Here is a 21,233-nt window from a genome sequence, read left to right as displayed (position 1 = left end):
GACCAATCAATGATAGAGACAATGGGGACCATTTAGTAAGCAATTGTTTAACATGATCGATTAAGGGTAAAAAGTTAACTTTGAATAAGTCCTTATGCTTCTTGGTAATTTTAACACCCAAATAAGTAAAATAATCAGTCACTAATCTAAATGGTAATTGCCTATAGATTGGGACTTGCATATTTAATGAGAAAAGCTCGCTCTTATTAAGATTTAATCTATAACCAGAGAAAACACTAAACTGAGCAAGCAGTGATAGTGCTGCAGGAATGGATTTCTCAGGGTTAGAGATATAAAGTAACAGGTCATCTGCATATAGTGATATCTTATGCGTCCCCTTTCTATGAGTAATACCAAGTATGTTAGAAGAGTCCCGAAAGGCAATTGCCAAGGGTTCCAAGGCAATATCAAATAATAAAGGACTTAAAGGGCAGCCCTGTCTAGTGCCTTGAAAAAGCCTGAAGAAGGGGGATCTCTGATTATTAGTAAGTATTGAAGCCAAAGGTATATGATATATCAATTTAATCGCGGATATAAAATTTGGGCTAAAATTAAATTTCTCAAGCGTGTTAAGTAAATATTCCCATTCGACTCTATCAAACGCCTTCTCGGCATCAAGCGAGATAACACATTCTGGAATTGTAGATGAAGGGGGTATATACAATATTCATTAACTTCCTAATATTAAAATGAAAATACCGATTTTTAATAAATCCTGTCTAGTCGTCAGAAATAATTTGTGGAAGTACCTTTTCCAGTCTAGAAGGCAATATTTTGGAAAAAATTTTGGAGTCCACATTCAGTAAAGAGATGGGTCAATAAGATGCACATTCAGTAGGATCTTTACCCTTTTTAAGAATTAAAGAGATAGATGCCTCATAAAAGGATTGTGGTAATTTACCTACTGATAGGGCATCTTTAAAAATTTTACATAACCAAGGAGAAAGAAGATCAGAAAAAGATTTTAAAAAATTCAACTGTATAACCATCAGGACCAGGTGTTTTACCCGAATTCATTGAAGAAATTGCTTGCTTTATTTCTTCCTTCGAAATGGGTGCATCTAATATTAAACATACATTAAGTGATAATTTCAGAATCTTTAATTTCCTTAAAAATTCATGCATTAATGTAGAATCTTCAGGGAATTCTGATTGATATAAAGAAGTATAAAATTCTTGAAAAGATTTATTAATTTGATCTTGGTCCACCATGCAATTACCATCTCGTTTACGAACTTCAATAATCTGACGTTTAGTCGAAGCAGCTTTCAGTTGGTTGGCCAAAAATTAACCAGATTTATCACCATGTATATAAAACTGACTCCTAGCTTTGAGTAGTTGATTTTCAATTGGAGATATTAATAATAAACTGTGTTGCAATTGAAGTTCAATTCTCTCTTTATAAAGCTCCAAATTGGGAGCAACAGAGTATTTTTTATTGATTTCTTTAATCTTATCAACCAATATACGTAATTCACTATTAGTTCATTTTTTCAATCCAGCAGGGTATGAAATACCTCTCGCTGCCTTGGGTGTAGCAGCCAGCATAACCAAAGACCCCACCCACCCAGGACATTCTGTCTTCTCCCCTCTCCCATCAGGATCAAGGTCAGCTTCTATCCTGCCATTATAAGACTATTGAATGGTTCCCTTATACGATAAGATGGACTCTTGACCTCACAATCTACCTTGTTATGACCATGCTCCTTATTCTCTGCGTGCACTGCACTTTTCTGTAGCTGTGACACTTTACTCTGTATTTTATTATTGTTTAACCTTGTACTACCTCAATGCACTGTGTAATGAATTGACCTGTACGAATGGTATGCAAGACACGTTTTTCACTGTACCTCGGTACAAGTGACAATAATAAACTAATACCAGTACCAAATAGGAAAAACTTTTTGCTGACATTCCAACTGTGCTTTAAGCAATGTCCATGGGATCCTGTCCTACATGCAAGTTCTTATGTAGAGGATAATATTTGGGTGAGGAAATATAAGTAAACAAATAATGCAAAATAGCAGTTCATTCTTTATTCAGTTCTGAATTATAGTGTGTAATATTGTGATAAGTTTACAGGCTATGTTATTTCAGTATAATGTTACTGCCTTTACAGTTGGAAGAATTTAGTTAAATTTTTAACACCAACTCTCAAAATCCACAGGAACAAATAGTTCACAAAATTATTGAAATCTTAAACTTAGTCCTTCCTAATAACAGGTTTCCAGAGCACTCTGTTATGACTGAATTTGTATTTTATTTGTGGCGATGGTGTCTTGTGCAAGACATTTAAACCAGAAATTGCCATTGGGCAAAACAGTTGGCACAGAAAGTTATTTTGCATTTCTGGCTTTACAGAGTATATGTTGCCACAGTATGTTCTTAAATAAAATATCTTGGGGAATAAAAAGACGCTAGCATGTGAACAGCTGAGCAAAAATACTTAAAAATGTAAGATTATTTTACAAAACACAGTAAAAAGTATATGAGGAATTGAGTAGATTTTTAACAAAATTACTGATCAAGTAGAACAGTTGCTGTCAAATATAGAATCTCTTCCACTGGTTAGATTGTGAGTTGAACCATATATTGGTATTGGTTTATTATTGTCACTTGTACCGAAGTATAGTGGAAAAACTTGTCTTGCGTACCGATCGTACAGTCAATTCATTACACAGTGCAATTGCATTGAGTTATTACAGAGTGCATTGAGATAGTACAGAGAAAGCGTCACAGCTACAGAGGAAGTGCAGTGCAGGTAGACAATAAGGCGCAAGGTCACAACTAGGTAGATTGTGAGGTCAAGAGTCCATCTCATCGTATAAGGGAACCGTTCAATAGTCTTATCACAGTGGGGTAGAAGCTGTCCTTGAGCCTGGTGGTATGTGCCCTCAGGCTCCCGTATCTTCTGCCTGATGGGAGAGGAAAGAAGAGAGGATGACCCAGGTGGGTGGGGTCTTTGATTATGCTGGCTGCTTCACCAAGGCAGCGAGAGGTAGAGACAGAGTCCATGGAGGGGAGGCTGGTTTCCGTGATGCGCCGGGCTGTGTCCATAACTCTCTGCAGTTTCTTGCAGTCCTGGGCAGAGCAGTTGCCATACTAAGCTCTGATGCATCCAGATAGGATGCTTTCTATGGTGCATCGTTAAAAGTTGGTGAGTATCACAGGGGACATACCGAATTTCTTTAGCCTCCTGAGGACGTAGAGGTGCTGGTGAGCTTTCTTGGCCATGGCATCTATGTGATTGGACAGGCTATAGGTAATGTTCACTCCTAGAAACTTGAAGCTCTCAACCCTCTTGACCTCAGCACCGTTGATGTAGACAGGTGCATGTACACGGCCCCCTTTCCTGAAGTCAATGACCAGCTCTTTTGTTGACATTGAGGTTGTTGTCATGACACCATGTCACTAAGCTCTCTATCACTTTCCTGTACCCCGTCTCATCGTTATTTGAGATACGGCCTACTACGGTTGTATCATCTGCAAACTTGTAGATGGAGTTAGAGCAGAATCTGGCCACGCAGTCATGACTGTATAGGGAGTAGAGGGCCTAGGACGCAGCCTTGTGGGGCACCAGTGTTGAGAATAATCATGCTGGAGGTATTGCTGCCTATCCTCACTGATTGCAGTCTGTTGGTCAGAAAGTCAACAATCCAGTTACAGAGGGAGGTGTTGATTCCCAGGTCTCAGAGTTTGGTGACGACTTTGCTTGGAATTATAGTATTGAAGGCGGAGCTGTTGTCAATAAACAATAGTCTAACGTGGGTGTCTTTACTGTCCAGATGCTCCAGAGCTGAGAGTAGTGCCAGGGAGATGACTTTCGCTGTAGACCTGTTTCAGTGATAGGCGAATTGCAGTGGGTCGAGGTTGTCTGGGAGGCTGGAGTTGATGTGTGCCATGACCAACCTCTCAAAGCACTTCTATAGGTAAGGTTGGTGCTAAAGTTCGTACCGAATGTCGGTGGAGTTTCCTGCTTTTTAGCCAAATGGCTACTGGTTGAGGAGGAAGATAAACTTTCCCTGATTCTTACCGTAATTTGCTGTTTAGTGTACTTGAGCGGTTGAAGAATGGCGGTGGAATTGTCAGACTTCATTTGTGAATGGATGAATCTTGCATACAGAAAATGACCACTTAGAAATGAAATTGGGTCATACTGAACGATTGTGACAGCATGGCTGGTTATCAGGGCACACTTTGAGGTAATAGATGAAAGAACTGGAAGACATTTTTCTACACAGCAAGTTCTTCCTGTAAGGCTGTTGGAATCAGTTTCAATAGTATCATCCAAAAAAAGAATTGGTTATATTAAAGGAAGGAAAATTGTATGGCTATGAGGAAGGGCAGGGGAATGGCACTAACTGGATAGCTCCTTCAAAAAAACAAAATGGTCATAATGGACTAGGTGATTCTTTGACTCTTTTGAAGCAATAGCTGAACAAGACTTGCCTGACTGTTTTTCTAATTTTGTTATCTTCAGATGTAACAATTTCTGTAGTTGTACGCACTTGATGTCAGCATGAGATAATTATTTTGAACAAGGATGACAATATTATATAGCAGTATGGAAATCAACATTATATCTTACTATTTAATCAGCAGTTAACAGATCCATGATTCCCTGTTATAGCATTCAGTGAGAGATTTTCTGATTCAATGTGCATACTTATTGACACTTGAAATTCCTCTGATTTGATTTATGACCAAACTAGATACTCCTGTAGAACATTGTTTATTTGTGGAAGATCACATTGTATTCTCATTCTTTTTTGCATGCTTACACATACCATCTTCAATGCAATTTGTTTTGGAGTAACATCTTATCAGAAAAGTATCATCCCCAAAGCTACATCATTGCTATTTTGAAGTGTTGGTATAGAGTCTGTGCTCAAGTTCAGATCTGTAACTTCAGTGTTGAGCATCCTGCCCGAAAATGCCGCCTTATGGTTTGATGTCTAATTTTATTTGACAATCAAACTTCTGAAGTTATTTGGGATATTTTATGACATTCGAGGTACCATATAAATCAAATTGTTGTTGTTGCATATTTTTGGTCAAGCCTCAAAACTGGAAGTCTTTCCATGGAGTCTCTGTTGATAGTTGCAGTGTCTCTCTCTGAAACACTCTTGTATACATTCCCAATTGAGTGGGTTGTTACAGTATATTCTTTGAGAGGGACCAAGAGAGCTGTCCAACTGTATGTCTCCACTTTTAGACATTCTGGTTTTCTGATTATTATGGAAGAACTCCAGTTGGAAATTTCCCAGGACATTTCCTTAGTAAAGCTCGAGTTTCAGATTGTGGTAAGTTCCAGGACTAGGTGAGCTGCCAGGGGAATATTTTCTGGATGTGCTTGGCTCCATGTCATGTGATTAAAACTGTGATTTGTCCTGCGACCAATGTCCCAGATGCCAGGCACTAAGACCTCAACAATAGCTTTTTTTTGCCAGAATGAAATCTGATATTCAATTCCAGATTGGTGTTTGAGTGGATTGCAGACATTCATCCCTGAAATCATTTCATTTGCCACAAGGATAGGGCTGGAACTCATTTTAGCAGTAATGTCTGAAATTAACACAAATTTTTTAATGTTGTTTTGGCTACAGAAGGGGAAACAACTGCCAGTGTAAAAAAAACTAAGCAGAAAGCAATCTTTTAAGTTTGCAGAAGGAGGAGATAGCATGTAGTGGCTAACCCTGGCCTTTGGAAAAGTAAGCTTGATGGACGAAATGCTTTTTCAGAAAGTGGAACTGTAAAATGTAACACTTAATTTAATATTTTCATCTCATTGTCAGCAATTGTATTTAAATAAGCAAATGTATTTCTACTGTGGATGCAATGATTGTGTAGATGGGAGGAAGGGGACGGGTCTCTTATTTCCTGAATTTTTTTGATATGTTATGCTTCCCTCTTCAATGGCTTCAAGTTTTATAGCTGTTTCTAATGTATATTTCCCTAATTGCAGAGGATTGCATCACTGGATTGTCAAGTGCAGGGGTTCCCAAGCTTGGGTACCAAAGATTATAGGGCCTGTGAGGCTTTACTAAAAGAAGTAATTTGGTTAGAAAGTTCACAAAATGGTATGAATGTACTTTGTTTAATATAGAATTCCTGTACTAAAAGAAAACAGTGACATATATAGTGAATTTACTGATTTATTTTTTACTGATTTTTAACATTTTTCTTTTAAAATTCTGGATTTTTAGTACATAATCCAGTTCAACAATGGGAGAAGGCTTAACTGTTCAGTGAAATGTTTAAGTGATGCATCTGGTAGCATTTCATAGAAGAGCAGCAGAGTTCCAGTCAATGTTTACTACCCCTTAACAGGCCTTGTTTATACAAAAAAAAGTGTTTTGTGCCTATTATCTGATTGTTTTTTGTGGAGCTTTGTGTGCAAAATTGGCTGCTATATTTCCTACTTTTTAATCATGGCTATGTTTCAGAGACGTTTTGTTGGCTGTGAAGTATTTTTGGGATATTATGAAGTTGTGAAAGGTGATATGTAAATCCAATCTTTGTTTACAAAAGTTACATTCAATCAAAGTTACTCATAGAATGCTCAGAATTTTGTTTAATTTCTAGGAATTTGCATCTGTGGATACTTAAGAACAATCTGGATCTACGTACCATTTCCCATGTTAATTAGATAATACACTGTTTTATAGGGATAAGAGTATCTCCATAAGACATAGGAGCAGAATTAGGCCATTCGGCCCATCAAGTCTGCTCCACTGTTTGATCATGGCTGATTTATTTCTTCCCTCTCAACCCCATTCTCTTGCCTTTTCCCCTATAACCTTCGATGCCCTAACGAATCAAGAACCTATCAACCTCCACTTTAAATATACCCAATGACTCGGCCTTCACAGCTGTCTGTGGCAATGAATTCCACAGATTTACCACCCTGTGGCTAAAGAAATTCCTCCTCGTCTCTGTTGTAAAGGAATGTCCTTCTATTCTGAGGCTGTGCCTTCTGGTCTCCCACTACTGGAAACATCCTCTCCACGTCCACTCTATCCAGGCCTTTCAATATTCGATAGGTTTCAATGAGATCCCCCCTCATCCTTCTAAACTCCAGCGAGTACAGGCTCAGACCCATGAAATGCTCCTCGTACGTTAATCCTTTCATTCCCAGGATCATTGTTGTAAACCTCCACTGGAACCTGTCACATCATTCCCAATAATATTCTACTGCTAAGTACAACTGTATCTCTTTAAGGCTGCAAAGACTTGCTGTTAAGTAAATTCTTGCTGAGATTAGGGTTCAAGTTCTCCTGAGGCAACCTAACTTTTTTTAAAAAAGTATGATTGATGGTTTACAGGCAATGTGACTCCTGTCTCACATAAAAAGATGAAGTATAATGTTTTGAGAATTCTAAGACTGGTTTAGTATAGTAGCTTAATCTCACTTGGCCTCTTAGTATTGATTCAAGGGAGATGTTTTAAATAGTGACTTAATGTTACTGCCACTTACAAGCTGTACACCAAAATCTCCATGTTCTTCACTTGCAAGCAATACTTACCATAGCCTTGGTATGTTGCTTTGGAAGCAGAAGTGATCTTTCTTCCTCCTGTCAGTGGCTGGCACGAGTGGTCTCCCAGCCTAACCATCCAACTTGGGTTTCTTGAATATATTTTGGCCGAGTTCCCTATTCCACTTCTTCAGTATCAATTCTTGTATCTAGAGATCTTGCCCAACAATGTACTGGATTTTTAGAATCTCAAGCTTTGCAGAGCAGACCTTAAACCAGTAACATATTAGACATTGCTAACTCTGCAGCCAACGCAAGGCAGCAGTTTCAAGCTGCAGTGCCAGCTTTTTGATTTAAGTCAGAGGCAGCTACAAGTCCTTTCATTCGTAAAACATCTAACTGCCAAAGCATGCTAGATAAAAGTAAGCTGTTGGTATTGATTTTAAAAAAAAAAGGACATGTTATGCAGATATACATAAATGCAGATGTCCTGGCTCCTGTCACATACAAACATGATGGTTGAAGTATAATGGATTAATGCATTCTGTCTTCAGGTTCTCATTCCGTGGTTAAGTTCAGCATTTATTGTTAAGTTGGTGCATTACCTAAGAAGCTGATCACAAAATAATTATTGATGAGGAAGGCCATTTTTCTCACCTTACTAACAGGAAAGAGCCTAAAACATTCAGTTATTTCTCAAATGGTTCCACGAATTCTGGTTCCATGTCACTGTGGAGGCAAGTCCGGCACTGTGTGCTTATATTTGTTTGCCAACAGTTCCAGAGTGACAATCAGAATTTTAGCCTGAAGTGGCTAAAACTGGAGTTAACCATAATCCAGCAGAAATTATTACAGAGCAAGCAGAAGTGATTGAACTAAACTTTTCTGTTCTTAGTGGGGTCAGAGTTCAAGTGCTCCTGAGGCAACGTGTACCGCATTTTCCCTTTTCTCCGATATGGGTGATACCTTCTATTCTGTTTAATAGATCCTGTATGAATCCAGGACTTAATGGACTGAATGTTTAAATAAAAGATACAGAAATTGTTCATCTGTCACTGGCTTGTATTTTGATCCAAATGTTGTAGTGATCTTAACTTATTGTTTGCACTTTAGCCCAGAAGTTTTGACACTTGAGCACATATGATCTTGCTGCAAAGTTAAACTTGAAAATGTGCTGCAGCTAGGAGAGCTGCTGCCTCAGTGCCAGAGACAGAGGTTCAATCTTGACCTCCAGTGCTGTTGGTGTCAAGTTTGCATGTCCTTCCACCCCCCGGTGACCACATGGGGGTTTTCATCTGGGTGCTCTGGTTTCCTCCCACATTCCTAAGGCATGCATGTTGGCAGGTTATTTGGCCTCTGTAGATTGGCCCTATTGTGTAGCTGAGTGGTAGAATAGGTGGGGGTTGGAGTGGGGTGGAATTGATGAGAATGTGTTAGAATAAAAGTATGGGCATAACGTAGGATTAATGTAAGTGAGTGGATGATGGTCAGTGCCAACTCGGGCTTTTTCTGTGCTGTACATCTCTATGAAAGTATAATATTTGCGAGTACTTCACACTCACTGGGGAACTGCCCATGTCCACTATTGCTTTGTGAAATAAACACAAAATTCGCTTCAGTGATCTGAACCTGCTGGAGGCAGATGCCCTGATTCCTTGTGGTGAGGCCTTATGATAAGGTTTTCCATGCTGTAATCAAATAGCATGGAGAGGGCCAGAACAAACGCCTCCCACAAAAAAGTTGAAACAGAACTTTGACGTAATGCAAATCTTGCTCCATGACTTAAACTGTCAAAGGCTGAATGTTTCAAGCATTCAGAAACACAAACTATAATCATTTTGAGTGATTTACGGTTTTAAAAAAAGAAGCTAAATTATAAAACGTTTACCCAAAGCCCTTACAGCTGTTTTCAGCCATTGAAATCTGGTGAAATACTCCATGCACCTGCAAGGTGTGGATTTCCCATTGTAATTTCTGGGGAAATGGCCTCAACTTCTGGCTTTCACATGGAACTCCAGGAAGATTTCCAGGTTGCAGAAACAATGGCGAACTGCTGGCCACAATTTTGGAAAGTGCTGGCAGTCGTGCTGAACCTTTTCTCACAAAATCTGAGCCGTGTGGTTTTGGGTATCTCACTCAGCAGCAATGTGAAAGCAGTTTGCTTGGATTGAGTGAACCAGCAATAAAACCGATGTGGTTGGAACGTTAGTATCTTGGTTTTGGTCACTTATTTTTATATCATTTAGCTGGCTCGTGATTGGATTGATCGATATAATAAAAAACTTTCCCTTTATGGATCTTCATGTGCCTCCAGATTTGTATTTTGAGCAAATCTGTGCCAGAATGATACTGTTAGCACTCTGCTGAATGACTCTTCCCAAATGTTTTCTGAACCCTGTAGGACAAGAATCTTCACCGTTTGTACCTATGTTTGCAACAGGCAGAGATTGAATTACAGTTGGTTGTGCAAGAGTATAATGTGAGGATTTAATAAAAGATGACAACCAGAATTTACTTTTCAGTGATGAGCTGCCTTTACTTGAGTGGAGAGAATGCAAAATTTAATGTAATGGCTGTCTCTGCGACCTCCAATGCCTTCTCTGAGTTATGAGCATAAAGCTATGTATTCAACTATCCCTTGAAGTATTTCTTCTGGTTACCCCTTTCTGATGACAGTGACTTTGTAGCTGAAAGGCTGTTATTTTTCAGGAAATATTCTATTGGCTCTTTATCAGCTGTTTCCCCAGCTTCCCATTTGTTTCTCTGCTAAAGTTTGTGCTACTCCCAACATCCCCAAGCCACAGGTTGTGAATCGTACTTGGCGGGAACTCAGTCCAAACTGTGTGTCTCCTACTGTTTGTCTCATTCCAATTCAATAGATCACTAATGTGCAATTAAGATACGCTGGGTGTGAGGACAATACGTCTGGTGATTCTACACGTCTGTTTGCTTGTAACTCATTTTGTTACCATCTCCCTCCTCCTTCCCACCTCTGCTGCTTGTTTGCAACATCATTATCTTGTTTGTTTGTTGTAAGAACATAAGTAAACCGGTCAATTGTCAGTGAGGAAACGTGGAGTAATAGATGGTCAATCACTATCATACAAAGGAATTTTGATGAGATAAGTTGTGGGCTTGTCAGCATTTTGAAGAACTGATGAATGGTTTTCACTCCAGCAGTGTTCTGAGCAATAACATTTTCAAAGGCTTTTGGGAATGAATCCAGAGCTGGTTGAGCCAGGATTGCTCCTTTCAGCATTTCCTTTCAGCTTGCAACTTGTTTTAAAACTTCATTTTTGAGCTACTCGGTTCCTTGTGGGATGTTGAATATCAAACATGGTTCATTTTTGTGCATGAAGTCACAGAAGTGCCTTCACAATTGACCCCTTTAACGTGAGTTTATTTAAATGCGTTCCTGCTACAGGTTTGTCTGCATTCTCCGAAAATTGACACAGGCAACCCCTGTGTTATGGCCATTTGAGAAATGGAAATTAGCCCTTACAGAATTCACAAATCACTACCCAAATAAAATTCGCTCTCTCAGAATTTGTGGAAAATAAACATAATTAACTTTTGTTTTCAACCTGCATTTCTTGACTCGTGCACAATTGACATGGCTTTGTGTTACAGAAAACCGTAATATGGACTGTTTCATATACAACATGGATACGGGCCCTTCAGCCTAATGAGTCCATGCTGACCACGTGGTCCACCTAGCTAGTCCCAATTTCCTGCGTTCGGCCCATATCCCTTCAGGCCCCTCCCTTCCATTTACCTATCCAAGTGCTTCTTAAATGATACTATTGTACCTGCCTCAACCACTTCCTCTGGCACTCATTCCGTATACTCACCACCCTCTGCGTGACAAAGTTGCCCCTCAGGTCCCTTTTAAATCTTTCCCCCTCACCCTAAATCTATGCCCCCTGGTGTAGGACATTCCTGGGAACGCAACCTCCTTTGCCTCCCCCACCCCCACTCCACCCCCTCAATGTGGGGTCACCTGTATTTAGATGTATATTATTTATCAATGAAAAATTATAAAACATTACACACTAAACTGCAGTTAATATGTTGACCTTTACTGTTTACAAAAGTGTACATTTGTGGTGTAGTTACTACTTTGGAGTGAATTGCTGAACACATTATTTGTCTTTGTATAGTTATTGGTATTTATTCAGGTAAACCTAATATGGCAAATTTAATATTGGTATTGAACGGATTTTGCTGTAATGGCTTGAAGCAATATTATCCCACAGACTCTGCTTGAAAGGGATGTTGCACTTAGGAATAAGTAAGCTGTTATTTGTGTAATTAATTATAATTACTGCCATACAGCCTTTTCAAAAGTGAAATGTTAATTATGTTTTGTCTCATTTTTTTCTGAAGAAAATTGTTACTACGGCTTTTAATTTTGTCTTATTATGCTGTTACTTCTATTACTCTTTTGTCTTTTCTCTTAATCTTAGTGCCGTTTCCTAATCTTTATTTAAATTTCTCTACATCATTTGAATCTAGTTTTATTTCTTTATTCTTCTTGGTTTGCCCTCCACCCGGTATGAAGTAATTATAATGTAATGGGTTAAGAGCCTTATTGCCACGTGCCCTCTTACTGTTCAGATTTCCTGCAGATGGCACCACATTGGACACTGATTCACAAGATCACATGATCACAAGACAAGGGAGCAGAAGCAGGCCATTTGGCCCATCGAGTCTGCTCCAAGGAAAGGGAAATAGAAATGAGAAATGGGGAATGGGGGAAGAAGAAAAAAAGAAAAAACTATTCTAATCCCAATTTCCAGCCTTATCCCCATATCCCTTGATATCCTGACTATTTAGATATCTATCTATCTCCTCCTTGATCTGGCCTCCACTGCTGTACGTGGCAAGGAGTTCCACAAATTCACTACCCTCTGGCTAAAGAAATTTTTCCTCATCTCTGTTTTGAAACTGTACCCTCTAATTCTAAGATTGTGCCCTCTGGTCCTGGACTCACCCACCAAGGGAAACAGCCTAGCCACATTTACTCTGTCCTTTCCGATCAATATTTTAAATGTCACTATGAGGTCCCCTCTCATTCTTCTGTACTCCAGTGAGTACAGTCCAAGAGCCGACAAACGCTCCTCATACGCAAGCCCTTTCATTCCTGGAATCATCCTCGTAAATCTCCTCTGAACCCTCTCCAACGTCAACACATCCTTCCTAAGATGTGGGGCCCAAAACTGCGCACAATATTCCAAATGAGGCCTCACTAGTGCCCTGTAGAGCCTCATCAACACTTCCTTACTTTTATACACTATACCTCTCGAAATGAATGCCAACATAGCATTCGCTTTTTTTAACCACCGATCCGACCTGGTGGTTAACCTTTAAGGTATCCTGCACGAGTACACCCAAGTCCCTTTGTACTTCCGTGCTTTGGATTTTCTCTCCTCCTAGATAATAATCTGCTCGCTTATTTCTGCTTCCAAAGTGTACAACTGCACATTTCCCTACATTGAATCTCATCTGCCATTTCCTTGCCCATTCTCCTAAACTGTCTAGGTCCCTCTGCAACCTTCCTATCTCTTCAATACTCCCTACTCCTCCCCCTATCTTGGTGTCATCCGCAAGCTTAGCCACGAAGAAGCTGGCAAGCCCATGAAAATGTCTGTGGGCACTTGTCAGCAAAGTGGCAGCAAGCACTGGTCCTTTCCCACTGAGAACAAACTTCAGCCCATAAAGTTGTCAGGAAATAAATTTTGGTGCTGTAACAACTCATCATCTGATGTGTGCAAATCAGTCATAACAGATACTGATTTACAAAGTAAAGCTCAAGTATCCCCAAATATACATTTCCACCCATGAAAGATTGAAGTATGTCCCCTTAATTTATTGTATTTTATTATGAGGTGCATAATTTCAAGGCAGTCTCTTGCATATTTATATTGAATATACATTCCACTGAAAATGTATTATGCATCTGTGCATCTATTAACTTCTGAAGGCATCACTGTGATAGGTATGTTTAATGTTTAAAATAGTATTGTACATACTAGCTATTATTTTATAATCAGAATTCTTACTTCACCTACCATAATTGCACTTCAGAAGTTATTTATTTGCCATAAATGGTCTGAGGACATGAAAGGGACTGCATAAGTGCAAACTGCATCTTTTACTTTTGCTCATAACGTGCATACTACTTCTAACAGAATTGCTTTGTCCAGTTTTAGTTTCTATTTTTTTGTTGTAGGATCTGGATACACACCAGTAGAAGATGATGAAGAGATTTATGCAAATGAAGCACGCTACTCTAGATATGAAGGTGAATGGTTTACTGACATGTTAATGTGTAACTGTTGAAAGGAGTTGAGTCCTTTTTCAGTTCATCAATCATACTGGTAATGGTGCATCTACTTGTGTTTGGCTGCTGTCAGAGCTGAAAATCTCACCAGATTTCACAAAAGACCCATTTAATTTCATATTGTTTATGTCCAATGCAATACTCAGTTTTTTTTCTTGCAGTGCTTAGTGCAAATCATGGGAAGTTTTTAGCCGCAAATTCCTATCTCCCCTTCTATCATGATGTGAGACCTCAGACCATTTAACACTATCCATTGGAATGATTTCCTTAAATATATGGAGTCTGCTAGAAAAACCTGTATTTTAATCTCCAGAAATCTCAATGGTCCCCTGTTGCCCAACAAAAGAATCGGGTTAGTCCCAAAAAGAAGAAACACGATCTACTTAGCAGCTAACTTGTTGATAAGAGTAAACTCAAGAACACTGTTCTGTCAGTATCTAAATGCAAGAGTTATAATGAAATTAGATTAATGTCTGTCCTGCCAGTTTGGACTAATGTAAGATGACATAATTTAATGTCATGAAACTTAATTAAATGTGTATTGATAAATCAAAGGGAATCTACACCCCCTCCATAAATAACAATTTTATCTTTCTGTCACAATAAGTTAAACCTCCAATGTGAAAACATTAAAATATTCATTATAATTGTTATTTGATAAAATAAATAAATTAAACAAAAGTTAACATTATAACAATATGTGACGATGCATATAATTAACCTTAAAATATATTGCAAAAGTTATTCATTAAGATGATGAATAAATATTCCTCTGCAAAATAAGTTTTAATTAGAACAATCCTCCAAAGATAAAGACTGTAGGCTTTTGGTCATATTTAAAAAAACAAGTATTAAATACACATATTTCCAAATAATATAAAGTTTGAGGGAAATCATTCCAAGCTTTCAAGTTAAGATGTATCAGATACCAGTAATAATTTGTGTCATTTTGGACCTTAGACATCTAGTTATTGGAATGATGATACAGACTGCACACATTGCTGGTATGATTGTTTTAACATTGCTCGGGAACAGTGGCAATGTTTTAACATCTAATAGATTGTAACGTGACCATTCAATCACTGATTAATTTGCTTTGCAGGATTAAATTTGCATGCTTGATATAGTGTAATACCATAGTAATTTTTTTTTGGAATGCTGTCTCGGCCTAGGGAGTTCATCAAATAGGATCTTGAACAAGTGGCTATTTTGTAATCAACGATTCATAATGTTGATGAAGTTAAAATGCTTCTCTAACACAAATATAATTAATATGTGATTGAACCAAGCATAATCTAGTAGCACTAGTGGACATAATTAATGGACACCACTGTGGTGACAGTTTCTTACCAGACAGGTTAACATTCCACAATGCATGCTGTTGCTTGCTTTTCATTTGCTCTTGCCAGATTGTTGGGTGATGTATCCAAATCTCATATAAAAAAATAAATCTTGTGTATGATCTACCTCCCATCATGGACACTGCCTGAATCCTGGAACAATGTAAGTATCAAAGTAATGACTTTTGTTTTTGTGGAAAATCTACTTAAGTCAACACAATAAACCGTGTGACATCTGAATTAATGAAGACTTTTTTAAATGTGGAAAGAACAAAATAATTTTGCATTTCAAGAGTACGCAATGAGGAAGAACTGTAGCAACATTTGATTAAGTTGAATGTATGCATGAAGGTTGTGTAAGACTTGGTTCAATTCATTTGTGAAAGTGATATATATCTTGGACTTGATTCTACATAGTGAAAGCAGTAGTCCAGCAAAGACATTGTTAAAGCTTTTAGTATTAAGAAAAATAGTTTATCTCTTCCAAAGATTCTTCGTAAAACTTTGAGCCTAGAATTTGCCAGAAATGGGGATTTTGCAATGAGAGTTGTGACATGAATTTTGTTTCTTCACCTTTCTTCCATTAATTTTGTGGAAAATTTGCTGTAGGTGCAGGTTTATTTTTGGCCTTCTGGACCGTGGTAAGTGATGGAACTGATGGTTTATTTTACTACCCATGGAATTTAAAGCTAGGTAATGAAGCAGAAGGAAATAGCCTGAAATAAGATTAGGTTAGATGCATAAAGAGAAACAAAAATGGGAAATAAAGATTGTGTTAAGGAAAGAGACTAAAAACGCCATCTTAAGTTTTATAAACCTCCATTTAATTCCTGCAGCAATGAAACCCCACTGTTTTTATTGAAAGCATTCTAGGCTCGATTAGCATTGCAGGAATATAAATATCACTATTAAAGAGGTTTTTTTTCATATTGTGAAATACCAGTCCTAACTTCTTGCATCGGGATAAGTACTTGAGTAGTTTCTGAAACTTTTGGGAGGATTAATGTCAAGATTTTTTTCCAAGACTAGATTTGGGGACATGCAGATTGTCTATCAACTTGTGACCTTATGGTGTATTTCTTCCTCTCTACATGTTTCTAGGTAATTTTTATACCTTGGTCATGGAGTGCACTTTTAACTGGATATTTCTTTGCTGAAAATTCAGCTGATCATGAAAATCAGTTGGTGGGGTTTGAAAAATGTTTAAAAAAATCATCTTGGATGAAAACAATAAAGTTCATTGTGGGATTTGGACAGCTCAGACAATGTCAGAATTTATTGCCCATCCCCAATTAGGCTCTTGGGGATGGTGGGGTTCTTGAATCACCACAGTGTTAGCAGTGAAGCTACGCCAGTAGCAGGGAGTTTTGGGGTTTAGATTCAGCAATGAAGAAGGATCGGTGATATAATGACAAGTTAAGATGGGTGTGATTCTGTTTGGAGCCTATCCCATTTAGCACAGTGGTAATGTCAGATGGCACACTGGAGGCTATCCTTGGTGAGAAACTGAAACTCTGGTTCAACAAGGAATATGTGATGGTTACTCCTACCAGAACTGTCATGGACAGCTGGTTCTGTGGTGATAAATTGGTGAAGATAAGGTCATGTTGATGTTTCCCTTGTGTTGCTTTCACTTGTTGCCACTAGCCTTGAAACAGATAGTGTTTCAGATCCATAACCTTCATTCAGAACGCCTTCAACAGTTCTGATGAAAGGTCATGATTCTGAAACATTAACTCTCTCTTTCTCTCCACAGATGCTGCCTGACCTGGTGAGTATTTCCAGCAATTTTGTTTTTACTTCAATTTTCAATGTCTAATGTTTTTTTGCTTTTCAAAACGTGAATGTGGTACGTTCAAGTGGAAAACAGGTAATAAGAAGAGTAGGAGTCTTCAAGGTAAAATTTTTAAACTGACATGTTTCATAATTGGTTCACTCCTATGCACTGAGGTTGACTACAGTTTACTAATAGAATATGTTCAGGAACAGTTACTGACTACAGTGTAGATGTTTTGTTTAGGGAAGTATTGTGGAACTGCTAACATCTTTTTCTTCTGCAGTAAACAGTGGGTTATCCAAGGTAAGCTTCCTGAAATGATGCATATCTGGAGCCGAGATGTTAGCTGTACATTTACTGTTTTTTGCTATTACAGATATTCCAGAGTGTGCTCCTCTAAAAGTCAAAAATGGTTATGTCAGGTGCAGAACACCACAAGGTGTACATTACCAAAATGCACAGGGAACAGTGTGTGATGTTTCTTGCCGGCACGGGTATGAAATTCATGGACTTAGCCGTGTCCATTGTCTTTCAAGCAAACGCTGGTCACAAACAGTTACTTGCAGAGGTAGGTGATATCATGAACTTTTGGTTTTGTCGGAACAGAGTAATGCATTGAGTAAAGATAAATGATTTGCAATTTATTTCCGTGACATCACACATGAGGTGGTAGATAGCAGGTGCTCATTATGATGTTTGATAATACATTTTGCAGAACATCAGATCACTTGCTTGGCATTTCTTTTTTGACATATGATGCCAATAAGAATAACGTAGAAAGAGGCCATTTGGCTCTTTTGGGTTGTGTTAGCTCCTGGAGGAAAGTCTCATCAGTCTCATTGCTTTTCTTTATTTCCCTGAACCCCTCTATCTTCTCTCTTGTGTGTCCGTTAACTCCTGTTGGACTTCTTGCTATTAATCTACACTAAGCGGCAATTTAAAGTAGGCAGTTAACCCACCAGCACATCTTTGGGATGAAGGGAGAAACCAGAGAACCCAGGGAAACCCATAGACAGAACGTGCAAACTGGACACAGACAGCATGTGAGGTTAAGATTGAACCTGGGTCTCTGGAGCAGTGAGGCAGTAACACTGGCTACTGCACCACCATGCCACCCTTTTTGATTCACTTAATGCCACAATTCCTTACATTTGGCTGTCTGCAAAGTTTGAAACTACTGGAAGCCCTGCAATTCAGCATAATTGGGAACCCCATAATTCTAAAACAACCAAGTCAGATTATATAACATTTAAAAAGTAACAAAATAAAGTAAATGGTTAAGTGAAATCTCATCACTTGGGTTTTGAGATGATAATTGAAATAATCAGTGAATGCATTATCTGTTGTTCCATGAAAGAAGTAAAACACTTATCCAGAGCTTCAGGTTGTCGCAGCAACTTTGCACTTTGTTTTTGATGCACAGTCAATATTTGGTGCATGGGAATTCCCATTTCAAAGCTTATTGATTTTGGGGAAAAAATAACCTCATGTGAACTCACTGGACAACACCAACTCTCCAGTGTGGAGAGCTGTGGAGACCAGGAAAGTCCCATCTTTATCAGAATTGATGCTGGATTACCCACTCTCAGCCAGGGTGATGAGAGCACATGGCACACCAGTTATTCAATGCGTTCCTCACTATCTTGTTTCCACAAAGAATACTACTTTATCCTGGGAATATTTCATCTTGGAAAGCATCATTGTGCAACCTGACCTTTGATTGCTGTAACAGTTGTGGTTGCTGCTGGAGCCATTGGATGGTGATTGGTGGCAGAAAGTGTGAGCTATCCTTCAGTACCAGAGACTGCTGTGACACCCGCTACTCTCCCTATGGTGGACAGAGCTGTTTATTATTCTCACGCAAACTTCTAGACCGTTATTGAATTGTATGCTATCTGAAAGGAAAAGGTATGGAATACCATATACCATATCTCCTTACGACATGGATTTCAACGTGTTGAATCTATGTTGGCTCACAGCACAGTCCCATTGCCCACTAATTTTTCCCATAACCTATTCTCCCCACATTCCCATCAACTATCCTCAGATTCTACCAGTCGACTACACACAAGGGGCAATTAATAACAGTCAACTAACCTACCGATCTGAAAGTTTTTTGGAATGTGGGACAAAACTGGCAAATCCAGGGTCACGGCGAATGTGCAAACTTCACACAGATGGCAGCAGAGGTCAGGATTGTATCTGCAGCCCACCTTGCTCATAGTCCTCATAATTTTATACATCTCAGTCATGTCCCCTCTCCTCTATTCCAGGGAAAGCATACTTAGTCTAGAACAAATACTACCAAATAGCAGTTTTACAAATTCCACTTGTTAATTAAACAGTGGCTAACAATATTACATTTATTTTGAAAGAATTAAATATTGTGCAACATATGAGAAAAGAAAATGTCCTGATTGGAAAGCTGGCCTCTGTGTGCTTCTGAAAGTAAAGGAGGAAGTTGGGAATGTGAGTACTCCCAACAGGAGAAGATAAAGCAATGTAGCCCTTCAGATCTATTCTGCCATTCAGTAAGATCACGGCTGATCTGATCATTGGTCTCTTCCATTTTTCTGCCCAAACCTCATGGACTCCAGGAGAATCGAGAGCTACCTGCTGTATTGGCATCGAAGCTGGCTAAGGATGATGAGTATATTGTTACTTTTTAAAATTCTTTTGAGATGGGGGCATCACTGACCATGCCAGCATTAATTTTCTATCCCTGATGGCCCTTAAGGAAGTGGTGTGAGCTGCTTCCTTGAACTGATGAAGTGCTCCCACATTGCTGTTGGGTAGAGAGCTCCAGGATTTAGACCTAGTGACAATGATAGATCAACATTATATTTCCAGATCATATGATGAGTGACTTGGAAGGTCAGTTAACAGTGTTTCCATGTACTCATTGCCCTTGTTCTTCTTGATGATGGAGGTCAGAGGTTTGGGAAGTGCTGTCGGAATTGTCTTGGTGACTAATTGCAGTGTATCTTGTCACTATTAGGTACAGCAGCAGATGGGGGGAATGAAAGTTTAGAGTGCCAAATCGGATGCCAGTCAAACAGGCTGCATTGTCTTGGATGGCACTGATCATCTTGAGTCTTGTTGGACTACACTTATCCAGGCAAATGTTAGAGTATTCTGTCATGCATCTTGTGCCTTGTATACGTTATAAATGATGTAGTCAGAGACTTGCGTGATTTCAACAGGAAATTATATCATTATAATATTATCTTCATATAGTCATATAACATGGAAAAAGGTCCTTTAGCTCACCAAGTTTATGCTGAGCATCAAGTACACATTTTATCCTCCCCACATTCTCACCAACTCTCCTCGGATTCTATAACTCAATTACACACTAGGGACAATTTACAATGGTCACTTAACCTACTAACATCTTATATAGGAGGTAACTGGAGCACTAGGGGGAAATGCATGTGGTCACAAGGAGAATGTGCAAGCACCACACTGATAGCACCATAGGTCAGAATTGAAAACTGGTTACTGGACTTGCGAGGCAGCAGCTCTACTGGCAGTGCCGACTGTCCCACCCTCCTGTGGGGAAGGAGAAAAGAAAGCTACTGCTTCAAACGATTGCATTATTACATTTAGTATATTTTTCTTTTCTAGAAATACGATGTCCCAAGCTTTCATTGCCAATTCATGGGGCTGCAAAGTGCTCAGATGGAGCCTATTTTAAATCGAAGTGCGAGTTTTATTGTACACCTGGATATCAAGTTAAGGGAACAAAGGATGTGATTTGCATGCACAATAAAGTGTGGAGTGGAAAGGAGCCATCTTGTCTTGGTGAGTTGCATTTAAAAAATATTTTAAAATGATACAATCAGATGTTTAACCAAAATAAAGCTAGGGGGAAATATGAATCTTTAATCATTAAAGTGTAATTTGTAATTTTACATTGCAAATCTGACTTACTTGTGCTCAGCCTATCCATATACTTCCTGTTGTCATGTTGTATATCAACATTGAAAATTAAAATTCCTAGTGCAATTCCTTCTGCGTTTCCTACATAAATGTTTGTCCTTTATTGATTGTGGTGAATGCATTAAATCATTCATTGGTTTTCTTCTGACATGTTTTTCTAAGTAATTTATATTGTCCCAAAATTAAAGTTTTTGAAAGGCATCAGTGGCAATTGGGATGTCTTTTAGCCCTAGATCCCCATCTGAAGCTGTTATATTCAACTCCCCTTTAATAATTTGAATACCAGCAGTCTCCACTATATAGATTATATGGGACTCAAGATAACTTGCTGGCTCTCTTTACCCTATAGTCATTTG

At 38.7% G+C, this 21,233-nt stretch overlaps 1 protein-coding gene across 1 annotated transcript in view; it reads left to right on the top strand.

Moving 5' to 3' along the window:
* Positions 1-21,233, top strand: part of srpx (sushi-repeat containing protein X-linked) — a 67,592-nt gene that overhangs the window by 17,312 nt on the left and 29,047 nt on the right. Inside the window, exons 2-4 of the mRNA XM_052014367.1 lie at positions 13,708-13,779; positions 17,312-17,503; positions 20,563-20,739. Of these exons, the coding sequence (XP_051870327.1) occupies positions 13,708-13,779; positions 17,312-17,503; positions 20,563-20,739 (441 nt within the window). The remainder of the gene's footprint in view (positions 1-13,707; positions 13,780-17,311; positions 17,504-20,562; positions 20,740-21,233) is intronic.

Source organism: Pristis pectinata, chromosome 4 (assembly GCF_009764475.1).
Source record: "Pristis pectinata isolate sPriPec2 chromosome 4, sPriPec2.1.pri, whole genome shotgun sequence".
In the NCBI taxonomy this organism is placed as follows: domain Eukaryota; kingdom Metazoa; phylum Chordata; class Chondrichthyes; order Rhinopristiformes; family Pristidae; genus Pristis; species Pristis pectinata.
The sequence above is the reverse complement of the archived record's forward strand: the minus strand, read 5'-3'. Positions and strand labels throughout refer to the sequence as shown.